Consider the following 12,967-nt stretch of genomic DNA (forward strand, 5'->3'; position numbering starts at 1 on the left):
AGTAGTGGAATACATTAAAAAACATATTTATGTGGTTCAAAGTTGATATATTCAGCCATAGCATATTCCAGCATACCCTGTGAAGGAGGCAATTGATCTTGTCCTTGTGGAAGATGAATTGGATTTACATGGATGTGCTATGATTTATGAAGAATCCAAATTAGAGACTTTGACTTAACAAGAGGTAATGACCAAAGACTATTTAATAAAGCCTTTAGAATCTATTGACTAAGATAGCGTAGAAAATATGCCAGCAAGGTTACGACAGACCAAATTACTGATGGATACTTTGGTCAATACTTAGCTGATATTTGAGATTGACGATCATAATAAGTTGTAGAAGATTTCTGGTAAAGTCAGCAAATCCATGGCTGCATTAATTCCTAATCTTTTGTTCAAGAGTATAGGGCAAAATTATTATGGCCTAGTAGTATTGACTGTAAGTGTCATGAGAACTAGAGGGCAACCTATTCAAAAGGTGCTTCCAGAGTTTTTCTATATGATGAATTATATATCGGGAGGCAACATAACAATGGAAGAGTCAATTCGGCTTGGTACCTGAAGATATGTGTAACTGAGAACCCACAAGTGAATCATGGATGAGATAGTTTTTTACTAGGAATCAATATCCGTGGATAAATCACCTGATCCATAAGCAAAAGTTATAAGAAAAATAAAATAAGGCCTGCATGGTAGTTGCTCATCTATTTCTTTCAAAGCCGAGTGCATCATTGTGCAATAAGTTACCATATGAAAGAGATCTACAAATTTCTAGCAATATCTTTAATATGCTCCCACTCATGTTGCAAATGCTTGGTTAGCTCGCCGACTTTGGCCATATTGGCAAGAGTGCAAAGAACCGAGATACACAATCTTGACGTCTAGCATGTGTTTCGATCAAAGCCTGTAGCTTTACTTCATATGCTCTTTTTCCCGACGAGATTTACCTTCAACCTCATCAGTCTCATACGAACATCCACTAATTGAGCCTCTAAAAAAGTCATCAACTATTCGGCTAAAGCAACTCCAGCCCTGAAGGTTGTCATAATAACTCTGGCGTAAAGTAACTTCATCCTCTAATGCTGCCATGTCGAGCCCAAAGTCTTCCTTATAGGATATCATGTGTCCAACCTATTCACCTCTTCGTCTGCTGTAGCAATAGTGTGATGTATTCAGGTAGAAAGTTGGCTTTTCAAGTTGGTCAAATTTGCTGCCTGACCAACAGGCAGGTCGACTTATAGTAGAATGTTGATCACACCTCAAATTTATGCCATTTTTTTGAGATCAGTTAAGTTATCAATATCTAAGCCAATGATATCACAAATGGCCCATTTTGCTTTCATAATATTGATTCAGGGACTTAATAGGGTGGAGGCCGACAGAGGTATGACAATATGCGAAGCTAGCTTGGCTTTCGCCTGTGCTAGCAAACTGATAATTGAACAGCCATGATTGCTATCAGTCTACAAGAAGGAAGCTGCTCGATAAATCAAGGTCGAGTATAAGGTATAGAAGGGATTATGCACCTTTAACTCTTGGTTGTGGAAGGAAGAGCTTGGACGAAAGAATTTCGAGGTTGGATCGGTGTAAGAAACTAATTGTGGAGGCTCTACCAAACCAACATTATGGCTTTTGCTCATCATCTTTGGATCGAAACAAGTTGGCTCCAGATCAATCGAATTTCATACAGAGACTCGATTTGCGTTGGTTGACTGGTTGGGCCGAAAAGCTTGGATAAAGGCTGAGCAGACTAACCAACAAGATCATGAGTAGGATGATCAAGAAAAACCTTCATGGCTTATGATGCTTCCTTCCAATAGTTCAGCCAAAACCTTGTGAAGTTCTATCACTTCTCCTTAAGTTCATCTCGAGGAGGAAAATCAACTAACATGGGAGAGGCAATGTAGACAGGATCGGTGGCGATAGGGACATTTGCAACAGGAGCTCTTTCTAAACCTTCATCCTTTCAGATTACCAAAGAATCAGAAGGTGTCTTACCACTTGTGCTGCTAGTGCACTTTCATTTGAAAAGAGCTGATGAATCAAATGACCTCATTTTTTTTTGAAGCGGATTACTTAAGCTTATCAGGCACCATCTTTCCTACCGTAGCCTAGGCTACACTCTATTTCTATCCAGATCCATCTCTTTTGAATAGCAATATGACGATGGCAAAATCATTAAAGATCAAAGTATCTGAACCCATTCTACTCTCACATCCTCCCTTTAATCATATTTTTTCTGACTGCTCTAACGCCGATGGCACTTCTGTGCACCTATCTACCCCCTTATTGATAGACTTGTCTTTCAACTTCTCTGGTAAGCCAGTCAGGAAATAAGTTTCTTTGGAGAGATGCTTGGAGAGATGCCAGACAAATAAGCTTTTGGCACATCCCATTGGATGCCAGGCTAACAAGTTTTGTAGCACACCTTGTGAGACTGCTAACAAACAATGAGTTATCCTCATTGACAAAAATAGTTTTGAAGCACTCCATAAAATGAAGTTTTATCATTGTGTCTTAATTTTTTTTAATATAAGTATTGGAAAAACAAAAATTGTGCTCCTTGTCTTGGGCATACATTTATTGTTATATATAAAGAATCATTATGCTTCTACTATAAATTGTAAAATCCTTTTTAATTATTAACATAATAAGGCAATAGAGCCTCTGTCATGTGATCCTCTGATAAATGAGGTGGTTGCAGGTGTCCTCTAGCCAGAAAAAAAAAAGGAATTTGATCTAACATGTCATGCATGTAGTCACATCCTTAATGCGAGTGTTAGGTGCCCTTTTGAAAGCAATAATAATAATACATAGTATTATTAATTTGTTACACCAAAAAGAAAATCTTAAATCAAGTCATAACAGTAGTGCATAATTTACCATTAAGTTTAATTGTTTTCTTTATAAAAAAATAATTTATAGAATCATTTGCTTAGGGAAAAAATATTGAGAATAATCCAAAAAAACTTTTTCAATTATGCAAAGAAATTTGTTACAATAACAAAATTATAGAGGACCCTACCCAAATCATAATTGACCATTAAAATAATTATTAAGATCCACTATTTATCTCAAAAAATAGTTTCAAAAAAAATTAATATTAAAAATATCAATATTATAACCATCACTGTAATGACATTATAACAAAACATACCATGCTATAATAAAAAAAAAATAGTAGCATTATTTTTTGATTCACTTCACTACCTAAAACATTCTTTTCCCAAATTTACAATGAGAGAAATTTGATGCAAAAAATTTGAATTCTGGAAAACTATTTTTTATTGAGAGAAAGATACAAGGGATAACAATTATTATTCATGTTATAATTGATCATTTAATGCTAAATAAAGTGTTATAGTTAGGGCTGCAAATGGGTCGGGTCGACCCGTGACCCGACCCGACCCGACCTACATAAGATCTGATCCAACCTAAATTTTAGGACCCGCAAGGCCGGATCAGGTCCTAAATTTGGACCCGTTCTATTTTTCGGGTCGGATCAGGTCTACCCAATTTTGACCCGGATCCGGACCCGGACCCGATCCGACCCATTTTTTTGGATCAATTTTTTACTATTATATACTGGAACTTTGAATATAAAAATACATAGAGCTGGATCTGACCCGATCCAAATGACCCGTCGCGTTACAATTTGTGGGCATGGACCCGATCCGACCCGTCCGGGTCCAAAATTAGGACTCGAACAAGAAATCGGGTCGGATTTGGATCACTCAGAACCGGCCCGGCCCGATCTATTTGCAGCCCTAGTTATAATCATATTTATTTTTTTAATATTATTATTATTGTTATTGTTATTATTGTTATATACTGAAGGTATGGTAAAGGCCGTTCCAATGTGGTCACAATGCTGCCATTTAAAGCGTTCAAACTTTGACTGGGATTGCAACCATGAGAAAAAAAACAATCCCAGAGCGGATCGGATCTACTTTAGAGTCCGGGTCGGATCTGCTCCAACCCGACCATGCGCACGGATGCGCAAGCGCTCGCATCACCCTCACGCCGAGATCACGTGACCTATTCCTATAAAAGCGGAACGGTCGGTGAAGAAGGCATGTCCGAGGGGTCCTTCCGCTTTCCTCCTTCCGTTCCACTTCTCTCACCTTCTTTTCCCTTCTGGTTAAAAACCCTAGAAATCAAATCCGAGTTGAGGGAAAGGAAGGGTGAGTTGAGGGAAAGGCAGGGGTTTTCTTCAGTTTCCTCGGCATCATAGCCTTGATTTTGTTCTAAGTACGCTTTTCTCGATCTCTCTTTTTCTTTCTCTTATTTACCCCTTTTTTGTTGAAATTTGGTCTTTTTTTGGATAGAGGAATCAATTACTGTGTATCTTTTGCCTAATTTTGTAGTTCGAGTAGATTCTGGATCGATTGCTGCTTTTCTGGGGTTCGAATTTTGTTTCTAAATCTTTTATCGAGCGATCTGGAATTCATGGTCAGAAGTTGGACACTTAATGATAATGTTTGATACTATTGGGTTTTTCTTCAGTGGTGTAGCTGGTATCGTCCAATATATTTCCGGTTTTCTCGAGCTTTTAGAAGTATGGGATTGGAATTTCTGTCTGTGTGATAGGGAAAAGGTTTTTCATAAGTTTTTATTCTGGCAAAATTAAATTTATTCCCCTGCATTTGAGGTGGTGTTGTGAAGTTTCCTTTTTTCCCCTTTTTAAATCTTGCTGTTGTTTGGACCCTTTTTAAATCTTGCTGTTGTTTGGATTTGGAATTTCTGTCTGTGTTTAAAAAAAGGACTTCTGCTGAGATTCTTTGGCATATCAGGGTTCGGCCTCTGCGAAGCCAGTGACATTGAAACTTTTTCCTTCATCTAATTCAAGATTTAACTTTGGCATTTGGCATACTTTTGTTGAGTTTAAGTTTTTTTTTTGGGTGATATTGGTACTGTACATGATTTTGAATTGGCGTTTGAAAGATATGTTATTTCACAAGGTTCTGTATGTTCTTCTTCTTGCCCAAGATATTGGTTTGGAATTTATGTTGGTGTTTAAAAAATACAATGTTGATAAATTTTAAGGTGTTTCGAGGCATTTTGTTTTCTTTTCTCTGCTTCCATGGCAAGCTGATGTAGTGGTTCTGTATGTAGAATGAACACATATACATCAACTAGGCGACCTATGAAGAGGTATGCAAGGGATTCAAGTCAAAGGAAGAATATGGACCTTAATGCGCCTTCTATGGAGACTCAGATGCATGAGGGAACGTCTAATCCCGTAAGCTCGCGAGCGTCTCAGGGTGCCTCTGCTCCCATGAACTCTCGACGAGGATCCCAGCTGCCTGCTAATGATGGTTCACACAGTTTGCCTATTGATGTTGAGGCAATTGATGATGATGTCCTGATCATTTCCTCTTCAAGCAGGTTTCCTCAGGTTTGCTTGTGGCTCTATTCTTATTCTAATTTGTATAAGTATGAGATGTAAGGTGTTTGGACTTGCATTAATTCACTCATGAAGTTCCGCTGCTGTTCACTTTCCATTGTGCTTGAATCATAGGCATGCAAGAAAACTGTCACATTGTTCAAAACTTCAAATTAATTCGAAAGTTGAGGTTCTCTTTGTTTCTTTAGATCTGTACTTGATGACAGTTGCATACTTAAGCAACCCCCTTTCCTTAATGTGCAAATTGAAATGCATTATCACATTGTTCTTTAGATCGTTTTAAGTTTGTCATCATGCAGTTTCACTCTTGTTGCAAGTAAACTATCTGGAACTGTAAGTTTTTATGTTATTGTGTTAATTGATATTCTGACCATGTTTTTTGAATGGTTTAGACAATGCGGTCTAGAACGAGTCATCCTGTGACAGTAGTACTTGATGAAGACCATGAGGTTCATCCAGCACAAGCAGGTTGTTCTACATTTCTTGCTGTTATTTGTAGAAATCAGATTAATTTCCATTAGTGACTAAAGATTAGGTTTTTATGAAGCTAGTCGAGGGGGCCTTAAAACAAATCAAATATTATATGTCATACAAGCCGAAAATGTTGAAGCAATTGAGTTCATGGTTTTGTTCACTGGAATAGTTGTTTACTCTTTGAATAATGATCGTAGTTTTGGGGAGAAAACTTTTTAACTTTACTTGGTCCTTATCATATGCTTGTTCTTCATGTTTCAAATGAATCATTGGTTACTTTTGTTGGAAGAAGCATTTTGTGTTTCGAATAGTGAGCTATCTCCTAGTTTAATTCCTCATTTGAAAAACTTCAATACCCACCTTAATGGTCAGCATGTAAACATTCACTGACACATAGATTTAGAGGTTTGATAGTTTTATTAGTTTTACTTTCAACAGACTCTTGTTAGATATCAGGCATCCATTTTATGTGAGCAGAATTTTGTGAAATATATTACTTGTATTCTGAATAGGAACTAAAACTTGCATGCGATGATTATAATTTCAATCACACCATTACTTATGCTATCCATATGGGGTGAAAAATACTTTGCGCTCATGTGTTTGGCTAAAAAGTGCCTAAAACTCAATCTTTTTGCTAAGATCACTGTTTACTATTTGGTTTTTGAATACATTTTTGAAGTTGAATTTCTCATATAGTTTCTTTATTTTATAACTAGACATTTCTTGGTGCTCAATTTTTTTGGTCATTACTGGTGCTACTTTTTAGTCCACACTTTTACATAGTTGTCATAGTAGTGGTCAGAAAAGTCAAGAATTCAAGTTAATAGAATATTTTTTTTTGGTAAAAAAGTTATAGAATAGTTAAAGAACAATTCTCTGGAGAAAATAAAAGAATCTAAATCTTGCTTTCTTTACCAAGTAAAGCAGATGATGTAATGTTGGAAAAGATGATGTTATTGGGTTTAGGTATGCCTGCATGTTATTTTGTTTGGAGAAGCAAGGTTTGAATATCATTTTTTTATATGTTCTACTTATCACATGTCTTATTTTTGTGATTGAGAGCTTCAACATATACGTGGAAGCTGCTGAGCCCACTGAGTTGGCATGTAGCAGCAGCAACAGGTTCTTACTGGTCTACATGGTCAGTTTTTTTTCAAAAGGAAATAAGCAAAAGGAAATATTTTAGGAAGATTATTTTTCAAATTGTGTCTTCTTTCTACTACCGTTCTTCTTGCATTTACATGTGTCTTTCTTATTCCCACCACGTTGAACATCCAATGGAGAATTCACACAATTTCCTTTATTTCATGTTTGTGTATGTAATGTCAAATATGCATTTCACAACTCTCTTCTTGGAAAGTGATGGGCCTCAACTTAGTCGTGTATCCTTATAGTGTCCAACAATGTTTCCATCATGGAATGCCGTACCGGCCGGTACGTACCGGTCCGGCCGTGGACCGGTACCGGAACGGATAAAAAACCGGTATTTCCCGGTTTTTTATCCGAACCGGCCGGTTCGGAGCCCGTACCGGCCGGTACCGGCCTCGTACCGGTGCGAACCGGCCGGTTCGCACCGGTACGATTTTTTTTTTTTAGAACCACAGCGCCGCGCGCTGTGGTTTTTGAAACCACCGCGTACCGGCCGGTACGGGACCGGTACCAGCTGGTACGTACCGGACCGGTACCGTACCGGTCCGGCCGGCCACCGGTACGCCGACCGGTACCGGTACGGCCGACCTTGGTTTCCATTGATCCTTTTTATCTCCTCCTATCTTCTACTTATTTTCTTATAGTTACCTAATTACTTAATTATAATTAAACAGTTAAGGTGAACTGGGGCTTGCCCCAATGGTTAATTCCAAATTAGTTGTGGTTGGCTACATGAATCCTTGTCCTCCAATATACTCAATTTAGGGCCATAGTTTCTGAGAGGTGTTGATCTATCAAGTCCGTCCTTATTATTTCATTCGATTTAATTTACGGTCTACCTCTACTCCTCTTTCTGCATGTATCAAATTACTCCTCTCTTGAGCTACGTTGTTTATCCCCAAGTATTTGAACTTGGGTAATTATAGTCAGGTGAATAAGCAGTATGATTTTTTTTCCTAATAATGCTTTATGTTGCTTTCCTATTCAGTAAATGTCTAGATTTGAAGTAATGCAAATCAATCAACAAAAGAAAGGAAAATTTCACCTCCTTTGTCCTATTAAAAGGAAAAAATAATGAAAAATACTGAAGACTTAAAGATGGTGGTCCAAGATGTGATATTTTATTCTCTTTAGTCCTGAACTCCTTCCTCCTTGAGATTGCATGTTTGGAAAAGCAGCCAATGCTCTCAACCTGAACTTTCATTGAGCATGTAGTAATAATTATTTGATAGAAGCTTGTCAAATAGGTAGAATATCTGATGTGAACAAACATAGGGAGAAATAACAATATTTTGTGACAATAACACTACTCAAACTAATACAGCAGAGCAGCAAAAATATTCTGCTAAAACAAGTGGGCATAGCCAGATTTAGCCCAAGAATCAAGATTTCCCATATAATCAAGGATAATACCTGAGATCTGTAGCTTCCCAGGCCTGTCCAGCAGATAGAATAGCGGCATAGGCTGGCCTCATGCGCAGAAATACAGCAACAGAGCAACTGGTAGCTGCCACGGGGTCAACTCCTTGAAACCCGAGCTCCCAATGTTTGAAACCCTGCAGCTAGGTGAAGCTCCAGCACTCTGGGGGCCTTCTTGAAAAAATGCAGCAGCAAAAATCACCCAAAAGAGAGAGATCAGCTCCCTTTTAGTGGAAAGGCAGCTTCGAGGAGAGGCTAAGACAAAGTCAAACTTTTCACTTAACTACGCCACCAACAACAGATAATTTCAGAACACCCAATGCTGGTTCCCAAGAGGTGGACTAGTGATTCGAAAATGCCTGAGGTATGGGCCACTGAACCCTAACCAAGACCCAAAACCCAGAATATCAAAACTACCCCTGATCACAAACTGAAATTCCAGGCACTCGAAATACTAATTAGGCCACAAAATACTTATTTATGTACATACATACATGTTTGCATCAATATCCCTGCAAATAGATGTTGCCACAGTGAGTCTGGACATTAATAGGTGTAGTTTTGAAAGTGGTCATATTTGCTTGAATTAGATTGCTGCAATCAGGTTAGCCTCAAGTTTGAGAAGTAAATTTAAATTCTTAAAAAAATAAAAAGGTCAACTACTGTTTTTTTTTTTTTTTAAACTGTCTGGGGATGAAATTGAAAGAAAAGAAGAATAAAAAAAAATTCTGTAGTCTCAGGGAGAACTTAAATTTGTCATCTTTTTCCTTTCTTATGCTTAAAAAGGTCCCTATTCCTTTATTTTTGTCACTTATTTTCCCAACATTAGTATTCTATTGTAGGTTTTTTTTTTTGGTATGCTTGCTTTGTTAGAAAAATGTATTTAGTAATAGGAAATCAAGTGCCACCATGTTTTGTATTCATTGCATGTATGCTTTCTTTTGTTGTTTTTTATTACAATTCTGTTTTGTCAATGGTCTAACTGATGTTAAATATGTTCTCAAAGGTGTCGCTATAGAGGATTCCGTTACAACCCTCTCTCTCAATAGCCACAACAAGCGGGTAAGGATTCCACCAAACACCATGATTATCAATTGCGATGTTTATTCAGCAGTTGAAGACAATCACAATGTTAAGGTAACAGTTGCCTATATAATGCTCTTGGTGAATATTTTACAGTTTAAACTGCTTAGTTGATCTCCAGAGGCCTTTGTTAGTTATTAGTATCTTATATTTACAATTAGCTTTTTCAGATTTTTACAAATCAAATCTTCTTTCTTTTTGAAGATTGCTTGCAGGACATTATCCTTTTATAATTTTTTTTAAATGTCACACATTATTTTTGATCTATATTCTACATTACTTGGTCATTATAATTGATGCATGCTGCTACCACCAAGTGCCTGTTCTTTGGAGTTTTTAATTCTTGAGGAAAAAAATCATTTGCATGGCTGGTTTGGTTTTGTATTTTTCACGTTTTATCAAAGTAATCATTACTTGGGTTCCTATTACTTTTGGTGGTTAATTTGTTGTCTTCTGAAACAGTAAAGTAATAATTTACTGTTTTATATTTATATCTTTACATTATTTTGTACATGCATCGCATGGTCTTGTTTGCTAGTACAAAAAAAGGAGCATATATTACTTGACATTGTTTAAATTTAATGTAGTAAATGCAAAATCGATAATTGGTGGGATTGGTTTGTTTTTGCTGATTGAAGACAAACATAGATATTTTAGGTGGAACTTTTAGTTGAAGGGAGAGAGTTGGAGATCATTGGTAAAGGTGCGTGAGTGGGATTTAAGAAAGACTCGAAATGAAATAGGAAGACAGATGTGAACTGTTATTGAGGTAGAGGTGGTAGATTCGAGGATAGAATTAAGATTATTAGGAATGTGAGGGAGTGGGATTAGAGAGTCTATTCAAAGAAAGTGGGGAGGTAGGGGCAAACGTCACAGAAATACTAGAGAGAAAGAGAGTTCAAGATGTGGAATATCCATACGGTATTCCTAAAATTCAAGTCTTTTTTCTTTGATATATAAATCAGGGCAAGTCAATGGAAATGCTACTGCATCTAGAGTTTAGATATCTTATTCTACGTGCCATGCTGAGTCTCCTCTCTCTCTCTCTCTCTATCTCTATCTCTATCTATCTATCTATCTATCTATATATATATATATACACACACACACACAGATGTGTTGAAATTTCATGCAAATGATGATTGTTATAGTTATGAATTCCATGTCTTGGTTTTCTTATTGATATTCTTAATTATGCAGTGAGCTTTGCTCGCATAACTTACATTGAAATTCATTTTGCTAATCACTTCAAACATTTAATCTCTAATAAAAATTCGATGATTTGTGAATGTAGAGAAAGAGAGTGGCAAATCCTCATGCAGAGCCCGAAAAGGCGGTACCAAAAGAACCAACCTTCACTTGTCCTGTTTGCTTGAGCACATTGACTGAGGCGTGCTCGACAATTTGCGGCCATGTTTTCTGTCAAAGATGCATCAAAGCTTCTATTCAGGCGCAAAAAAAATGCCCCGCATGTAGGAGGAAACTTACCATCAACAATTTCCATAGGGTGTACCTTCCAACCACCAACTAGATTTACTGCATGCCAGATTTGGAGATTTTCCTCCTTCAAATTTTTATGTTGCAGTTCCAAAGTCGCCATTTTTTATTCAACATTTTGTATAGTTCTCTAAATATCTGTGCGAATTGCGAATTAGTTTTTCTATTTAGTCTGGCTTGGACTGTTGCAAGTGCAAAGTAGTATATTGAACTAGCTTTGGTCATCTGTGATGCCTGTAGAGATCTGTGTTGCATGTTGGAGGGATTCTATCATTTAATTAACTAATATTAGGTATCTGTGATGGCATGTAATTGAGGTGTTGAAGGTTAGGCTGCCGCCGGCTACTATGAGTTTGAAGTCCAAGCTCTTAATTACCAATCTTGCTTTATCTCTATTGTCACTATCCATTACACAGCCATTGAAGTTGAGATTGAGGAAATTTTGGGTGAGGGCTTCTAAGTAATGAACACCATTTGAGATGCTGCAAGAGCTGAGGTAGAGTCTCAAGTGCTTCGAGCTATTAAAGATTCTCTAGAAGTAGCCTATATACTTGCACCATCTCCAAGGTAAACCTTGGGGGTTGACTGCTCTTTCCAAAAATTAGGTATTTTTGGCCAGCCAAATGTGATAGGCAATATCGGCAGTCGTAACTGCTACGGATCTGGAGTACGGCCTGCTATAGCTACTCCTTAAGTACTCAAGGAAGATATCGATTGGGTTGTTGACTGGAGCACCTCCTAAGAGAAGCCGGCTAATCTCTACACTTGCATCGCTCTTCGATATTGGAAAAGGATATGATCAATAGACTCCATCTTGTAGAGGGGCAGATCAGTGGGATGCTCAGTCCTCGTCTCCTAAGTATGCCCCTAAGGGAGCTTTTGGTATGGGATGATCGTCCTATGATCAAGGGTAATATTGGTGGTGGTGATGAGATCACCACGTTTGGTTGCACGGCGGTGATCCTACATGGCGGTGATCTTAAATCACCTCCATTCCTCAAATCACCTTTCAACTCGGTAATGGGATACCCATCCTTGAGGTCGGAAATTCAAGATCACCCAGGGTAGTAATCCTGGGTTGAAAGTTAAAGACAAAAATACCTCTCAAGTTAGCAATATTATGTCAATATTATATATATGTATATATTATATATTGATATTATATATTATATTAATAATATATATTATATTATAATATATTACTAATCATATTTTTATCCTATTATTATTGAAGGATAATTTTAAATTCTAGTAGAAATATATTATTATTTTTTATATTTGTATAATGAAAATATTTAATATATTACTATATTACTTCTATTTATCTTATTTTTTAATCAAAATAATTATTAGTATTAAAAAAATCTATTATAAGTATAAATAAAAATATTAATTCTATAAAGAAAAATAACATATTTTTATAAGATTAATAATTTATAGGAGTAATAAAATATTTTTATAGAATATATTAATAATTAATATATTGATAAATATATTAATATTTTATTATAATATATTTTATATGATTAGTAAATATATGATAAGGGCTACTAAAAGTAGAATATGTGACAATATTATGGAGTTATTATAGGAATTAGTATATTGACTTACATTTTTAATTCATGAGAATTAAAAATACATAAAAAAATCCATCTAAGATATATCAAGGGTTTTTGTGGTATTATGTGGTCAGTGATCTTGGATCTTCATACCATACCAAACAAGTTACTCATGGATATCCGGAGATTTTTAATCACTGAACCATGGCCTATCAAACACATTGATCTTAGATCACCGGGGATCAAATCATCCTAGCATTCGGATCATTGGGGATCTTAGATCACCGTGGTGATCCTGTTGGAGTTACCAAACGCCCCCTAATGGGAAGGCGTCCCCACGTGACTTTTCAGATAAACAGAGCTACCCTCGAGTTGA

General features: G+C 36.7%; 1 protein-coding gene across 2 annotated transcripts; it reads left to right on the top strand.

The window, feature by feature from the left end:
- The first annotated feature begins 4,074 nt into the window (after positions 1-4,074).
- LOC103706523 (E3 ubiquitin-protein ligase RNF4-like) lies at positions 4,075-11,258 on the top strand. Of its 2 annotated transcripts, none has more exons than XM_008790654.4 (5): positions 4,075-4,251; positions 5,116-5,398; positions 5,800-5,875; positions 9,459-9,589; positions 10,830-11,258. In XM_008790654.4, exons 2-5 carry the CDS (start codon positions 5,117-5,119, stop codon positions 11,064-11,066), a joined length of 726 nt encoding a protein of 241 aa, XP_008788876.1. In that variant the 5' UTR covers positions 4,075-4,251; position 5,116; the 3' UTR covers positions 11,067-11,258. The 2 variants fall into 2 exon arrangements, with proteins under 2 accessions (XP_008788876.1, XP_008788878.1); XM_008790656.4 differs by having other exon boundaries at positions 9,459-9,514.
- Positions 11,259-12,967: the final 1,709 nt, after the last annotated feature.

The sequence above is a fragment of the Phoenix dactylifera genome, chromosome 14 (genome assembly GCF_009389715.1).
Source record: "Phoenix dactylifera cultivar Barhee BC4 chromosome 14, palm_55x_up_171113_PBpolish2nd_filt_p, whole genome shotgun sequence".
NCBI classification, from domain to species: Eukaryota; Viridiplantae; Streptophyta; class Magnoliopsida; order Arecales; family Arecaceae; genus Phoenix; species Phoenix dactylifera.

Bases quoted from the DNA above. Each gene is read 5' to 3' on its own strand.
- LOC103706523 (XM_008790654.4), top strand. From the start codon at position 5,117: ATGAACACATATACATCAACTAGGCGACCTATGAAGAGGTATGCAAGG. The intron at 5,876-9,458 runs GTTGTTCTACAT...ATGTTCTCAAAG, and splicing joins GGTTCATCCAGCACAAGCAG to GTGTCGCTATAGAGGATTCC. The intron at 9,590-10,829 runs GTAACAGTTGCC...TTGTGAATGTAG, and splicing joins AAGACAATCACAATGTTAAG to AGAAAGAGAGTGGCAAATCC.